The sequence below is a fragment of the Podarcis pityusensis genome, assembly GCF_964106645.2.
Source record: "Podarcis pityusensis genome assembly, chromosome: 1".
NCBI classification, from domain to species: Eukaryota; Metazoa; Chordata; class Lepidosauria; order Squamata; family Lacertidae; genus Podarcis; species Podarcis pityusensis.
In genome coordinates, this window is record NC_138028.1 from 115,048,404 (window position 1) to 115,064,724 (window position 16,321).

Here is a 16,321-nt window from a genome sequence, read left to right on the forward strand (position 1 = left end):
GAAGTACTGTACAATGGAAGTGTTATCCAATCAGTGCTAAAGTGTTTTTCTTTTCTGCTGCCGAGCAGCAACAAAAAATGGATTAAGCATGGTACTTCTGTCCCTGCCATTTAGAATCACATTCCCTAGACGGCCTAAATATTTGTCTGACTCGTCTGATTTCAATTCAGCCTCTGATTGTCTTCCACTCTGGGCTTTGCTCAAGCACAGTCCTCCCTGACTTTGCTTCCAAGGGCACACTTGTGAAAATTAGTTTCTCTCTCCCCCCCCCCCCCCCCCCCGCAATCCTTAATACAGTACTTCCTTTACTGTGAGTGTAAGCTGGCTTCAGAACTGGAATGAAGCATGGGTTACAAAACAGCCAGGTGAATGTCTACAGCCAGGAAACTAGCAATACTTTGAAGAGTAGTAAAAAGTTAAATGTGGGAATAATAATAATAATAATAATAATAATAATAATAATAATAATTTATTATTTATACCCCGCCCATCTGGCTGGGCTTCCCCAGCCACTCTGGGCGGCTTCCAACAAAATATTAAAATACAGTAATGCATCAAACATTAAAAGCTTCCCTAAACAGGGCTGCCCTTCAGATGTCTTCTTAAAGTCTGGTAGTTGTTGTTCTCTTTGACATCTGGTGGGAGGGCGTTCCACAGGGCAGGTGCCAGTACTGAGAAGGCACTCTGCCTGGTTCCCTGTAACTTGGCTTCTCGCAGTGAGGGAACCGCCAGAAGGCCCTCAGAGCTGGACCTCAGTGTCCGGGCTGAATGATGGGGGTGGAGACGCTCCTTCAGGTATACTGGGCCAAGGCCATTTAGGGCTTTAAAGGTCAAGGAAGAAGGGGATATTGGGGTTGCATCCAACCAGCTTTTACTCGGAATAAACCCATTGAAGATAATAGCCCTGACATACATAGGTCCATTAATTTCAATGCATCTACTCTGAGTAAATGTTAGGGGCAAACCTGGGGTTTTAATAAACTATGTAATTAAATGAAAACAAAATATGTGTATGCTGGTTACTCTATAAGGCACATCTGAAGGGACTGCATTGCTATCATTTAAAAAAATATTTATCAACACATAACAATGAAACCAAGCTAGCACTAAGACAACCTCTAACCATATAAAAGGTATATAAAAATAACATGCAAAAAACCCAAACAATACTAAAAACAGAAACCATCCATCACCCATTAAGAACCCTGGCCTTCATCAGTCATTATTATATGTTTGTTTGTTTGTATACCACCCTGTATCCGCAAGTCTCAGGGCGCTTCACAAGATAAAACCACAAAATACATAATAAAAATAAATCCAAGAACCCAATAATCCCTGCTCCCATCCCCCCCCCCCCCCCCCCGCTATCTCAGCAATGAAAGAGTTCATGCTAGTTGGGCCTTCTCACGTAGCGTTCCAAAACCTGGGAGCTTTGCACTCTTGCAACTAAAGATTTATATATGTGTCTATATAAAAGAAGGACACTCAGGTGGAATCTAGACACGTATTTAAAAATGCTGTGAAAATACTTTTTTAAAAAAGTGTTTATATATAGAGAGAGCAGGGGTCAGCAACCTTTTTCAGCAGGGGACCGGTCCACCGTCCCTCAGACCATGTGGGGGGCCGGACTATTTTTTTTGGGGGGGGGGGAATGAACAAATTCCTATGCCCCACAAATAACTCAGAGATGCATTTTAAATAAAAGCACACATTTTACTCATGTAAAAACACCAAGCAGGCCCCACAAATAACCCAGAGATGCATTTTAAATAAAAGGACACATTCTACTCAAATAAAAACACGCTGCTTCCCGGACCATCCGCAGGCGGATTAAGAAGGCAATTGGGTCACATCCAGCCACCAGGCCTTAGGTGCCTACCCCAGAGAGAGAGAGAGAGAGAGAATTTGCCATTAAGCTCACGACCGCCATCTAGCGTCACATGTGCATAATGCACTTAAAACGCACTTAAAATGTTTTATTTGCCCTTGTATAGCTGAGTCCCCGGTGTCAACCTCTCTGTAGGGCTAGAGCAGCAATCGGTTTTGTAGCATGGTGCTGGTGCAACATGTCACACCTTGCAAAGAATCTGTTAGTGGAGCAGCTCTTTATGAACAGACCATAGGTGTGATGCAAATGATTTCAATTAAAGTGGAGGGGATGGAGGTAGATAAAAGTGCTGGGGTGCATAAGCTTTTATGATGAACAATTTTGTATTGCCCTGATCCTCAGTGATTTCCTGAGGATGTTGCAGTAAGCATACATAGAACTGGGCTGCAGTATCTTTGGTGCAAGGTTATTTCAGTCAGGCATTATTTTTAAGCACTAGTCTGGGGAGTATTTTGGCAAAAGAATTCTTAGAAGCATCAGAAAAAGTTGACGGTCGTTGCTCCAGTGCACAACCTCTAGCTTTGCCAGGAGAAACAAAATGTATGAAAACAGTGTCTTTTCTCTCTCTTATTCTGAGTAATCTTTGAAGCAGCTGCTCCAACATTTGCCTTGGATGTGCACCACTTTACTGTAAAAAAACAAACTATGTTAATACTCTCTTCTACTACCAGTAATGGTTTAAAACAGTCAGGCACGCTTGCTTCTCAAATCACTTGCTTTGGATTTGTTTGAGAGAACTTATAAATACTGCAATAGTGACCCAAAGCTCTGCACACAGTGTGCAAGAGCCAACTCAAATTAAGCACACTGGAAGTTCATAGAATCATATTGTTGGAAGTTACTATGAGGATCATCTAGTTGTTGTTGTTGTTATACCCTGCCCATCTGGCTGAGTTTCCCCAGCCACTCTGGGCGGCTTACAGCATATCTTAAAACATAATCAAAACACCTAACTCCCTGCAATGCATTAATCTTTTACCCAACTGGTGCATTTCACTGGAAGAAACAAAATAAAAAAATTCCTTCTATTAGCACCTTAGAGACCAACTAAGTTTGTTATTGATATGAGCTCACGTGTGCATGCACAATTCTTCAGATACTTAGTTGGTCTCTAAGATGCTACTGGAAGGAATTTTTAAATTTTGTTTTGACTATGGCAGACCAACACGGCTACCTACCTGGAAGAGTTCAACATGAGTGGAAGGCAGGCTTCTGGGTAATTTTGAAGCCAAGCACTGTACACCACTAGGCTATATAAGCTCAGCAGGGTGCGTGAATCTCAACTATGTGGCATGGGGCTACATCACTTTGACCCCATGTGCAGCGAACAAGGGGCATACCTTGGGAATGGGGACTTTGGTGATGGAGGGATTCCATCACAGACCTTCATTTAGTCTGCTCCAGTAGCTATGTTGCTACAGAGTAGTTCTGTAGAGTGAGAGCTCAAGCTAATTTACTGTGGTGCAATGGGTCAGTGTGTCTGGCTGTTAACCAGAAGGCTGGTGGTTCATGCCCACCCAGGGACAGCTGTGGGCAAGATTCCTGCATTGCAGGGGTTTGGACCAGATGACTCTCAGAGTGCCTTCCAACTCTACAACTCTATGATTTTGGGTTCTGGCTTCTCTTTTTCCATGTAAACTTACTGTTTCTCTTTTTCCATGTAAACTTACTGTTACCAGCAGGGCCCCCAAAAGGCACATGGATTGGTGCCTTGTGGAGACACTAACTCACAACTTCATAGATGCAAAGTTTTGGGCAGTGTTTTATGCATTTTATTCCCACTATGAAATTTCAACCTCTCTTCTGGTACACCTCTGAATTTTCCGTACAGGTCTCCTACCTGCGGTGCCATCTGTGGCTTATTTCTAGCCGCCAGGTTGCGTGTGCATGAACAAAGGATACATGCACTGACGTCAGCATTGATTTCCAAGGGTGGCCAGGGCCCTCAAACCAACAGAGGACTTGCTGCCCCTAGCAGTTCCACTTTACACAATGTCCAAGAAGATCAGATGCAGCCTAAGAGAATTGTCAGTTTGCATGTCCCATCTCTTCCAAGTAGGGGTGGTGATGCCATGCCTGAGAGCTCCCCAAATCCTGGTGCCAGCACTAGATGACATCATGAGGTTTACTTGACCATTGCTGTTTATCGATTGACCGCTTCAATCCCTAGATGTTATGGCCATATTGTCAATTGCACATGGTCGTTGTGTGGCACTGAAATTGCCAGAAGAACCTATGTAAGCTTTAGTTCCTACCCGGGCTTTTTTTCTGGGGGAAATTACAGGAACACAGTTCTGGCACCTCTCAGGTGGGCGCCATTGCCATTATAAGAGGGGGGTGACTATGGTGAGTTTCGGCCCCTCTTTTTCTAGAAATAATAGCACCGGACTTCCTACAGATGTTTTTGTCTCTGTGTCAAGTTGAGCATAATCATACAACTCACTGATGCTGGCATTAGCCCTGCTGCAGTGACCACCCCTTTCAAATGCGTTTTAAGGGCAAAGCAGGTACACAGCAGTTCATTGGCTGCAGAGTGCAGCGTGTCACAGCATGCATGCCCCTGGAGGCATCTCACTTTGCTCATTTTCATTCACTTCACGAACCCATAACTGATTGAGCAAGCTTATTTATTATCCTCCGTCAAATGTGTAGGGGCAAGGGTGCCAACTTGAAGAAAACATTGGGGGGGGCCAGGTAAGAACTACCCCACATAATTGACCACAAGACGCGGCACACGCAAACCATTTGAATGGCAATGCCCACCAACTTGGGAGGGGCAGCCCCTTCAAATATTTTATTGGGGGAGCCATGGGCATAGCCTGCATTTATTTTAGGGGTGCAAAACTGCGACGCAGTTGGTCAGTTAGTTAAGTATTTTTATTTATTTACTTGATGGGGGGGGCGGGAGCTGCGTCCCTTGCTACGCCCATGGGGAAAAGAAGGGACCTCCTTCCCTGGGAGTTGACTCCTATGGGGCAGGGGCGCAGGGTATATTTCAAAGGCAGCCGGATGCGACGGAATTACCGTGAGAACCAGAAGAGAAGAGTCCCGCGCAGCTTTTGGCCACCGTGGAGCCCTCTTGGAACAGGTGCAGGAGGAGGAAAAGTTGCAGAAGGGCTCACTCACTCAGCGTCTTCAGGAACGCAAGACGGTGGCAAAGGTGGGGCTTCCCTTTCCCATCCGCCTCCCGTCTACATTCTGACCCCCCCCCCCAGCCCCCTGCGCGGGCGCGCCTTCTCCCCTCACCTGCTTGGCGAGGGTCGTTCGGGGCCCAGGCTGTGGCGGGCGCATGCGCTTGGCAGGCACCAAGCCGGCGCGCTGCTGCTGCTGCTGCTGTCTCCCCCTCCGAGGTTGGGACTGGCGGCTTGCTGTTGGGACGGGCAGCTCCGCGCGCGCGCGCGCTCCCCCACCCCGGCCCTCCGCGCGCCAAAGAGCTCACGCGCCCTCACACTCACACATGCGGACCGGCTGCGGAAACGGGCAGCAGCAGCGCCTGGTCGAGGTAAGAGGGGCTTGGGCAGGCGGGAGCGCACCTGGCAGAACCTGCTCGCCTCAACTTTGACGCGCTGAGGGGAGGAAGAGCCGCGGTTGGGAATGGTGCCTCTTTCGCCTGCTTGCTTTACCTTCGAGGACAGGCGGGAGGCGACCCCCCACCCCAAAAAACCCCAACCCACCCCCTGCCCCCGTCCGTCCCGGCGGTTCGAAAGCGAGGCGAGGCTAGCCCACCGAGCCGCGCGCCAACCCAGGCGGTGATTTGTCCGCTGGCGAGGCTGCGCGAAGGGCGCCCAGCTGCTGCTCCTCCAGGCAGCCGGAGAGCGAGCGAGCGAGCGAGCGAGCGAGCGAGCAGCATCCCGGGGCAGAGTGTGAGGGGAAGAGACGGCAAAGAGGCACCGCCGGCGGCAGGTCAGTGCAGGCGGCTGTTGTGGGGGCGCCTGGCCGCGCCTTCTTCGTACCTCTCGGCGCCGGGCGCGCTGCCTTTCCTCGGAAAGTTTTGGCTGCGTCGGGCAAAAGCGTAAGAGCCGCTTCTTCCTCGCTTGGACTCGGCGGGTGGGAAATTCCCGCGTCCTCCGCATCTCTCTCTCTTTCTCTCTCTCTCTCTCCCCCCCCCCCCGGTGTTATCTCCTCCTCGCTTGTTTCAGGCGGGCGCGGAGTTCATCATTTCTCATGTCTCTAAATAGGTCAGTGTCTGCAAACCGTGTCAGGTTTGCAGAGCCCACGGGTGTGTCGCTGAAAGGTAGGAGAACTTAAGGGGGAGAACAGAAGAAGCATGGGATTTATATCGGCGTGGGGAGGGGGGGGCAGGACACCCACCTGTCATCTTCCTCTATCTGGCTCTGCCTAGCCGATTGGGAAGGAAAGGTCTCAACAACAATTGTTTAAAATTACTTCCTTTTGGCCCCGAGTGATCAGAAAAAAAACTGTCAAAATCTTTCTACAAATTCTACTTTTAGTTAACTATTTTTATTTATTTGCTTGATTTTTTGGAGAGGCAGCTGCCCCCTGCCCCCCTGGCCACACCCATGGGGAGAAAAGTGTGTGTGTGTGTTTGGTTTACAAAAGAGAGAGAGAAATCTTTGCTTAGAGGTTTCTTGTAGACTTTGGTTTTCATGTTGAAGGAGAGAGAGTTCCTTTTGGCAGTCCTCTTAGCCTCACTTGACTCCTAGCGCTTTTTTTTTTTTTTTTAAAGCTCTGGTTGTTCTTGGAAGGAGGAATTTCCTTCGTAAATGAGGAATTAGCCTACTTTGAGGAATCATCCTTGATGATCTAATTACAGAGCAGAGATGTGTGTGTGTGTTTGAGGTTTGAAGCTTTCGCAGAGAGGAAGGTGCACGTAGTTGCCGGACCACAGGCTATGGGTCTTGATGCCGGGGCTGGTCCAAGACATTTTGGCACCTGAGGCGGACCCCCAAATGGCACCCCCTCTCCGCCAGTGAAGAAGGGGTCAGGGAAGATCTACATCAGGAACAAGGTGGTGTGTGTTGGGTGGAGAGATTGACAGCAGGATCTGCTGCCTTGGTTGACCCTGCTGCCTGAGGCGTTTGTCTCACCTTGTCTCATGGGTGGGCCGGCCCTGCCTTGTGCTTTAGCCGTCGATTTCAAGGGGCATAATGGTAAAGAAGAATGTGATATCTTGCTACCAAGTGCGCTTTCTCTGGAGGAGGATTTCTCAGAAACACGTGGCTCTCAGTAAAGGAACAAATCAAAAAGTGGAAGCTTGTTGCTGTTTATTATGCTTTCAATAAGTTTTTTTTAAAATGCCCATGAGCATAAGAGATTTCAGAAACAGCTGATGCAGCAGCAAGCTCTGTGCAGGATTATTCCGCAATAGTGCCTTCTCATCTACCAAGATGCACTAATTCGCAAATGATGCCAGCAGCAACAACAAAAAGTTATTTCCCACCGACCACCCTAGCTGTGTCGTCAAGAAAAGTCTGAAGGTTATGGAGGATTTGTAACCTTATAATCAATTCAGTAGAGGGAACATGGGAAGGCAGCCAGCTGTTGACAAAATAAGTTCAGGATAAATTTAGAAATATTTATCTCTTGCTGAAACTGATGCATTTTTATTTTAACTTTCTCTTTGATGTCTCATGGCTTATAAATAAAAAACGAAGAATAAAATAGTGAGCTGCTGTTATCAGGATTGTAAGATACATGCACTCGTGGCAAACATCATTACTGATTTATCTAAGAATACATTTACACTGACTTGGTTTATAAAATGTAATGTTTAGCATAAGGTGTTTGCATATCAGGTGCGTGTTGATTTGGAGGTGAGACATCATTGGGAAACGCAGCACTCCCAGTGTGAGGGCTCCGGGACTAGAAGGGAATGCTCTGGCGAGAAGCTCAAATAATTGGATAAAAGGTAGTACAGCATGCTGTCCCTGGATCCCTGCTTAGGAAACATCTGGCTAGTAAGCAATTGCAACACATGGTCTTCCGGACTCCACTTTAGTTAATTGCTCAAAGAAAGAGTACACGAGCTTCTCCCTTTTAGTTAATAGAACTCCTTCAGAGCTGTAAATTAATGAGGAGAGGGTCTCTAACATACTGCCCATCTCCTAGTCTTTGGCCGGTGTAATCATGCAATTGTGGAAAGGTTGTTTGCTTAGCAATAGCTGTACCATCAATGTCCAGGATAGATTACAGTGATTTTTGTTCTCATAAAATGCAAATTCCTGTTTCAAAGGGTGTGAGGAAATAACTTTGTCAGAAATATACGGGGACTTTACACAGCTGTTTAGTAGGACTCTCCAAATTTAAAAAGGTAAAATGTATGAATTCACACAATTATGCTGATAGCAAGCATTTCATGCCTATGGCGCAAGATCAGACAACATTAATGTTTACATTTTCCAGATAGCTATATTATTAGAATGAAGAAATGGGAAAATTGAGTTGAAAAAGTGTACTGATATGATAGTAATTATGGAGGTCAAGTGGGTTGTCTGACTAGACTAGACCATGTACCTTGTTGAGTTATTAAACATAAAAGTGTCTTGCCTTTAGTGTGGGTAGGGAATAAATATTTCAAATATTTTAAATATTTCAGATATTAAGGTGGTGCTGACCTGCAGTTGGTAACAATTTGCTATCCTCTCCTGTGCATTCTCTTATCAGAGATAGGTAGTTTAGCTATCATTCCCATCTATTTCTCAGGAGTGAGAGCTGTTCATTAATTAGGCCAGGTGTGGGGAAACTTTGGTCCTCCACAACTTGCTGAACAACACCACCAGAGGGTAGCTCAGTTGTTGGAGCATGAGACTCTTAATCTCAGCGTCATGGGTTTGACCCACCGTTGGGTGAGATTCCTGCATTGCAGGGGGTTGAACTAGATGATCCTTGTGGTCCCTTCCAATTCTATTATTCTACCTTCTATCCAACTCTCCTCATCCCTGGCCATTAGCCATGCTTGTTGGGATTGATTCGGACCTGTAGTTCAGCAACATCTGGCGGGCCAAAGCTGATGTCAACCAAACAGATCCATCTAAGCACAAGAAGAGGTATCATCAGGTTTACGAGAGCCCTGACATGTATACAATTACATAAACATTTAAAATTAAAATTGCAGGGCAAAAACCCCAACACAAGGGAAAAGAGAGAGAGAGAGCCCATGTGTGCAGTTGCATGGAAGAAAGCAAAGGGAAAGAAGGAAGGAAGGGACACAGGAACAATAATCTCTCCTCAAGTGGTGTGACTTTCCTACTATGGGCAACCACCCTGCCTGAGAAGGGGTGGCTTTGAAGCTGCAGATCAGGCCAGCTAACAGCTTCAAAGGTTTTTCTTCCTCGAGCAGCATTTTGTTTTGCTTCCTCATTTGCTTATAATTAAAAGTACCATAGCAAGCAAGATAGTTTCTGAAAATAAATGTTCACTTCTTGAATATAAAAATATCATTTGCTGTTTGCACCCTTTCTCCCTGAGAATAAAGGAATATATTGACTCATAGGCACTTTATGTCCTTTTAGTTCCAAACTCTCTCTCTCTCCCCCCCTAATTTTAACAGTTTTACGCACATTTATTTCCCACCCTTCTTTTCCATTTCCCATGACTAATGAAGGCAAATAATGAAAACGGCCTGAGAGATGCTGTGGTAGATGACTTAAGCAAAGTTTTAGAAGGGAGAGAAATACACACACACACACACACACACACACACACACACTGCATGAGAATTCATCTCTCTTAAGGAGTTTCAAGGATTTCCTATCAATGCCGCAGCTTTTCAGTCAGCAAATTGACCAGGAATTGTGCCGTTTTAAAGATTATAAGGTCTGATTCCGTAATGCAGTTTTGCCTAGCATCAGTTTTATCTGAGTCTACTTTACAAAGCAGGTGAGGCTCTTCATCTTTGAGAAATTAGCTGGTGCCAGCATGTAATTGGGTACGGAAGTTCAGTAGAAGGTTATCCCTAACATACTCTAGTTAAGTTGCAAAGATCAGGCCAGCGTTATTTATTCAGAAGAAAAGAAAGGTGTCACAGTCTCAGCATCATTTTCATGCTTAAGTTCCCTTGTACTTGTGTGGCACCTTGCAGGCAGGATGCATTTAACTCGACTAGTGAGCTTTCTTCCGTTGATAGAAAAGGTCTACTGTTGATAAAGCTGCATCTCCTATATTTTTCTTAAGCATTCTAAGGAATGCAATAATTTGCTATTGAGATTATAATAGTAAAATCAAATAATGCTGTATTGTGGTTGACATACACTGAGAAGCATATTGAAGATTGTGCTGAACTCCCTTTTTTCTTATGATTGAAGGTGGCTAACAATATGCAAGAAAAAATCAAACATTCATGAAAAAGACAGAGATCCAGAATATTATATAAACTAAACTATTGAGAATTGAAAGTTTTCCTGAAGAGTGGGTGGGTGGAGGCTATAAAGAGCTTTATTTTGCAAAAATAAAATAAAATGGTAATTTGAATAGATGCGCATTGAAGTGTATTGTGTTCTGCATTCTCTAAGTGACATTGCTGGGTTCTTTTCAGTGGCAACCCAAATGGAGCAGCTCACTGCAGTAAATAGTTGAGGCTACAAAAACGTCGGTGACAACAGCAAAACCCTTATAACTCCCAGAAACCCTAGCGCCTCTCTCAGCAGATGCAGACAATTAGATAATAAAAAAGCTTTCATCTCTCTTGTACTGGATGTCCAGTGAAAACATAATGTTGGAGATGGTAAGAGCAGTTTGACAATAGCTAAAGGAGGGGCGGGTTTATACTTCCTCATAACTAAACGAATTTATTTATTTACAACATTTTGTGTGCCGCTCAGTAACAGTGTTCTCTGGAAGGCTTACAACGATAAAACATTAAGGTATAATAACAACCAATAAAGCAATAAAAAGCAACATAAAATTTCAGTAACAGCAAGTAAGTTGGCATAATAAAGTACATGGAGGTCTATATTCAGTTGGTTAAGGTCCAAAAAGCCTGGGTTTTTTGTGGGGGGAGGGGTGGGGGTTTTCACCTGGTACTGAGAAGAGTATAAAGAGCCACTTTCGGAGGACACACTATACTTGTGCGGATGCCTGATTATCGTCTTCCAAAGCAACTACTCTATTCCAAACTTAAAAACGGAAAGCGTAATGTTGGTGGTCAACAAAGGAGGTTTAAAGACTCTCAAGGCAATTCTTAAAAAAATGTAGTATAAACACTGACAACTGGGAAACACTGGCCTGCGAGCGCTCCAGTTGGAGAACAGCCTTTACCAAAGGTGTCATGGGCTTTGAAGACACTCGAACTCAGGATGAAAGGGAGAAACACGCTAAGAAGAAGGCACACTTGGCAAACCCTCACCATGATCAATTCCTGCTTGGAAATCTATGTCCCCACTGTGGAAGGATGTGTGGATCCAGAACTGGCCTCCACAGTCACTTACGGACCCACTGTTAAAACCCTGTTTTGGAAGACAATCTTACTCAGCTACGAGTGATTGCCAAAGAAGAAGATACATGGGGTGTCATTACGCATATGAAAACCCTTTCCCCAGGGTCCACCTCACCTGACATGCATGCTCAGAGCAGGGACTCCAGCAGTGATCTCAGAGTCTCAGAGATGCCCAGGAGAAAAATGGATAAATGGGGGTGATATACCCCCCCCCCCAGTTTTCCAGGTTTCTTCCTCGTCTTCCCCCAACCTTCACATCTCCAGTCTGGATAGGTACATGAGGGAGCAGATGATCCTTCATGTAGCTTGGGTGTAGGGTTCTGCTTGCTTATTCAGCAAGAGGGAGTAGAAGAAGAAAAAAGCTGTTATCCAAGGCTATGACTCTTCACAGCTTATGGATCACTCATAGCGTGCATTCAACTTTAAACACTGAAAAGTTCCTACAGTTTTGTAACATGCCATAGTTACACATACGATGCACCAAAGCTTTTATTTGCTGCCTTCATCTATTTAAGTATTGCAATCTGACGTTGATTCCAGATTGGCACTGCTGCTCCCAAAGTGTTGTGGGTGTGGTATAGATCTGAGGCTCATCAGCATATTGATGCTCTCTCTCTCAAAATCTTCAGCTGGTCTCCAAGTTGTGCATTAGTACAGTTTTCCATTAGTACAGTGGTACCTCGGTTTACGAACAGTCCTGTTTATGAACTATTAGGTTTACAAACTCCGCAAAACCAGAAGTAGTGTTCTGGTTTGCGAACTTTACCTCAGTCTACGAACGGAAGCCAAACGATGGAAGGGCGCCGGGGGCAGGAGGCCTCATTAGGGAAAGCACGCCTCAGTTTAAGAACAGATTTGGTTTAAGAACAGACTTCAGGAACGGATTAAGTTCGTAAACCGAGGTACCACTGTACTAAGAAAAGCATCAGGTCAGTTCCTGTGGGACAGATATATAATTTTAATGTATTTTTAATCTCTTGTTGGAAGCCACCCAGAGTGGCTGGGAAAACCCAGCCAGATGGGTGGGGTACAAATAATAAATTATTATAATATTATTATTATAATCACCCATCGCTACTGTCTGCTACAAAGTACCTGATTACAAATGTAGACACCGAACCTATGAAGCACATTTGAGCCACATTCTTCCCATCAAAGTATTCTGGGCACCGCAGTTTGTTAAGGGTTCCTGTGAATTGTAACTGTGAGGGATAAATTGCAGTGCCCAGAATTCTTTTTGGGGGGAAAGAATGTGTTTGGAATGTGCTTTAAAGTTAGAGTGTGTACACAGCCCACGTGAAATACCTTGCTGAAGACTATGCACCAGATTATATGTTATGTGTAAAATTTGGTTTTACAGTGAAGTTTATTTGGTCCTGTGGGTAATGGAGTAAAAGACTCTTTTGATAATTACCTAGCCAGAGGACTGCCATCCTCAAATCTTTTTGGTTTTGTAAGAGGGCTTCCTTTATGGAATCGCTATCTCATTCCATTTGGGGTTACCGGGTTGGTGTTCTCATTACAGTGCTAGAATGTGTGTGGAAGGTTGAAAGAATTACAATAACCTCACAGTTGTGGGTGATGCCAGGCAAATATCTCATTGGCTTGACATAAATTTATAATTTATTTCTAGCTTGGTTGTTTCTTTGAGCCAAAGCTGATGCATAACTGACCATACATTGCCATATGTGGTTTTCTCCCCCATTTTTAATACACAATCCAGTCAGTTAAGCACTTTTTTGATAAGTTTTCAATTACAATAATCCAATAATAGCCACATTATTTATAACAATGCCAAATTATAATACCGTTAACAATACCAATCATTCAAATGCCAAATTATGTAATTTAGGTGGCCCCTCCACATGCTAGAATTGATGGTTTGATGATTTGCTTTATTTCTGTGTTCCAAAATCTTATTAATTTCAATTACACTCCAGTCAAAATAGCAATCCCTTATACAACAACTGCAATATTAACGACTTCCAATCGTATTGACACATTAAATAAATAGTTTATAAAGCTACAGGTGAAGCATTCAAACTATATCCTTGCTCTTCCTGTGTGCGGCAATTATTCTGTCCGTTATGTTTCTTTCTGTCCTTGTAAACTATTAATGTATTTTTTCCTGGTTGTTGCTGTTCTCATTCATGTCTTGGGCGGAGCTAATATCCCATTATTGTTTCAGAAGTTCTCCATAGTTAAGCACTTTTTAGTCATGTTCACTGAAGAGAAGATTTAGTTCTTAGCATCCTGGTAGGCTTGTATGGGAGAAAGTGTTCCTTCAGACTCTAAATTGTTTATGGCTTTATAAATCAGCAGAAGAACCTTAAATCTAGCTTGGTAGCAAAGTGGTAGCCAGTGCAATTCTTTCAAAATTGGTGTGACACAATCTTGGTAGGCTCATCAGCTTCTGAACCAACCTTAAGAACAGCCCCACGTTAAAGGAGTTACACTAATCCAGTTTTGAAGTTACCAAAACATGAACCACTGCGGTGATGCCCATTGTTCCTGTCAGCTGAAGCTGGCAAAAGGTACTCCTAGCCACCATGATCCACAGCAACAGTGATGAACCCAGAAGCACCCCCAGACTATGACCTGCTCCTTTAAAAGGACTGCAACCAGGTTCAGAACATGTAACCTATCTAGTTTTCAGACATGGGAACAACCAACCAACAAGGTTTCCATTTTGCCAGGATTCACCTTCAGCTTGTGGGTCCTCATCCAACTCACAGCTGCATCCAACATTGGTCCAGGATCTATATAACCACATCTAATACAGATGTAACAGAGAAATAGAACTGAGAGACATCTTGCTCCAAATCGTGAAATGGCTTTATATGGAAACATAGGAGCCAACTCCTAGGGACTGAGGTCCCTTCAGCCCCTCCGATAAAATATTTGAGGGTGCCAGCCCCGTCCCCTGTTGATGGCCATTGCCATTCAAATGGTGTGTATGTGCCACGTCTTGTGATTGATAGGCAGGGCTTACCTCCCCCCAACCCCAGTATCTTATTCAAGTTGTTGAACACGTGTTAAACAGCATTGGGACAAGAAGATGGAATCCTGCAGCAACTCCAGCATAATTGCGTGGGGACTGAGGTACCGTCTTCGCACTCCCAACCCACAAAGCCACTCTGCTAAGATACCATGAATTGATGGTATCAAAATCCAGAGAGAAATCCAGAATAAGCAGCCGGGTTACACTCTTCCACTCTTGATAAAGGCCAACCAGCAGCACGGTCAGGACCATCTCAAATCAGGCCTCAACCCAGACTGGAATGGGTTCACATAATACATTTCCTTCAATAGTGCTTTTGGATGGGCATCTCAAACGCCTTCTCACCACAAAGGGGATATTTGTGACCAGGCAGTAGTTACTATCACAGACCTCCAGGTCCAGAGCAGAGCGGCTGTCGCTTCTCCTTCATGAAAGGATGCATTTTTTCCATGCTCTGGTTAATCCCCCCCGCCAAAAAAAACTTCCTCAAATCAGCCACGATTGGCATGAGTTGAGAGGGCATGTAATCGGCTGAACAGTTAGGAGCATATCCTCAGGCTTCAAGAGCTGAAACTGATCCCATAACACCAGACTAGATGCCGTGTTGCACGGTTTATCTAGAACTGCCACAACAGTGGCCTCAGAGTCAATACAGAGATGTGGAACTTCTGTCCTCAAAGTATTCCTTACAAGCTTGTCACAGCAGGCTAAAGACTCTGACATCAGTTGCCTTGATGTTTAATTTTGTTTGGCTGGGCATGGTAAAATTGCATTTGAACTGAGCTCTGTACCTAAGTATATCTACCTGGCAGTAGCAAATGACAGTTTCCTTTAAAAATAGGAAAGTGTATAAATTCTAATTTCACAGTATCTAAGGGATGGAAGAGCAATGGAGTCATAAGGCCTTTCTATAACCTTTGATGTATCTATCCACGATTGAAAAAAGGAGAGAACAAAACTTGTGGTATCTTAATGCCTGACCATTGAGTACTTTCTCCCATAATATTTTAAGACATGTGTGTTCATGGATGCTTGGGTAATTATGATTAGGGTTTAATATTATAAAAATGTCATGTAGTAACTACCTAATAATTTTACAGAGAACTGCTTGTGCTTCTGCATACCACAGAATGTGCTTTATTAAGCTAAACATAATAATCCTGAATCCAATTAATCAAATGCACTAACTTTCATTTTTTATTGGCTTCTTTCCTGTGCCATGAACTTTTTTCATCTGAATTCCTGACACGATTGTTGTTTAATCTCAGAAGAAGTTACAATTTATTGAACTTTTAGCATGCACACTTAAAAGAGTTGTTATACATTCTGCACAGAGTTGTGATTTTTCTTATGCATCAGCTGAAAAACTGACAGTGTCTTCTATAAACAACATATTAATTGACATGTTAAAAATGCATTAGAGAACTTGAGCTGCTGAGGTTTGTAGATACACAGCGCTTGGAAACCAATCTGAGCACTTCAGTTCCACCAATTAGCATTGCTGCTAGCTTTATAACAATTGTCTACCAAGGAAACTTCTTTAGGTGTTAAGCATTGATAATAATTTATCATTAAGATGATAAAGTCCTCTTCTGCGTTATGCTATTAAAGTGACAATTCATTGAAGCTATTTGGTCTGCTCTGATGATGACACAGCTAAAGCATACAATTTTCTATGTAAAATAAAAATGCATATGTGTGCAAGGAATATGCAACAACAAAATTAATACAAATAGCAAAAGAAAAATGAATGAAAAGAAAAACTCAATGCTGAAATGCCTGGGTATGTCTTATAATAATCAGTTCTCATCAGTCATATCATTCTGTTGTTCTTGGTTTCTATGCAGGAGTTACATCTTTTGTCCTAAGCCGTATTACATGGCGATAGACGAAGGGAAATCAAAACTGGCAGGAAACTTGCAGTCTTTACTGAAACAAATATAGAAACCATCAGGCAGGATTCAACTAAGTTGCTGTGTGCCTGGAGCAAGATCTGCTTTTGCAATGAGACTTCACCTTCTCTCCTCTTTCTGTGCCC

At 43.8% G+C, this 16,321-nt stretch overlaps 1 protein-coding gene across 3 annotated transcripts in view; it reads left to right on the forward strand.

Moving 5' to 3' along the window:
• Positions 1–5,288: 5,288 nt before the first annotated feature.
• The window catches only part of ZNF385B (zinc finger protein 385B), a 190,421-nt gene continuing 179,388 nt past the window's right edge, over positions 5,289–16,321 (forward strand). For 2 of the 3 annotated variants that reach the window (XM_080971327.1, XM_080971329.1), the window contains exon 1: positions 6,042–6,122. In XM_080971327.1, the coding sequence (XP_080827453.1) occupies positions 6,053–6,122 (70 nt within the window). In that variant the 5' untranslated portion in view covers positions 6,042–6,052. Of the gene's footprint in view, positions 5,391–6,041; positions 6,123–16,321 lie in introns of those variants that run through there. The other variant, XM_080971330.1, reaches the window with a different exon arrangement.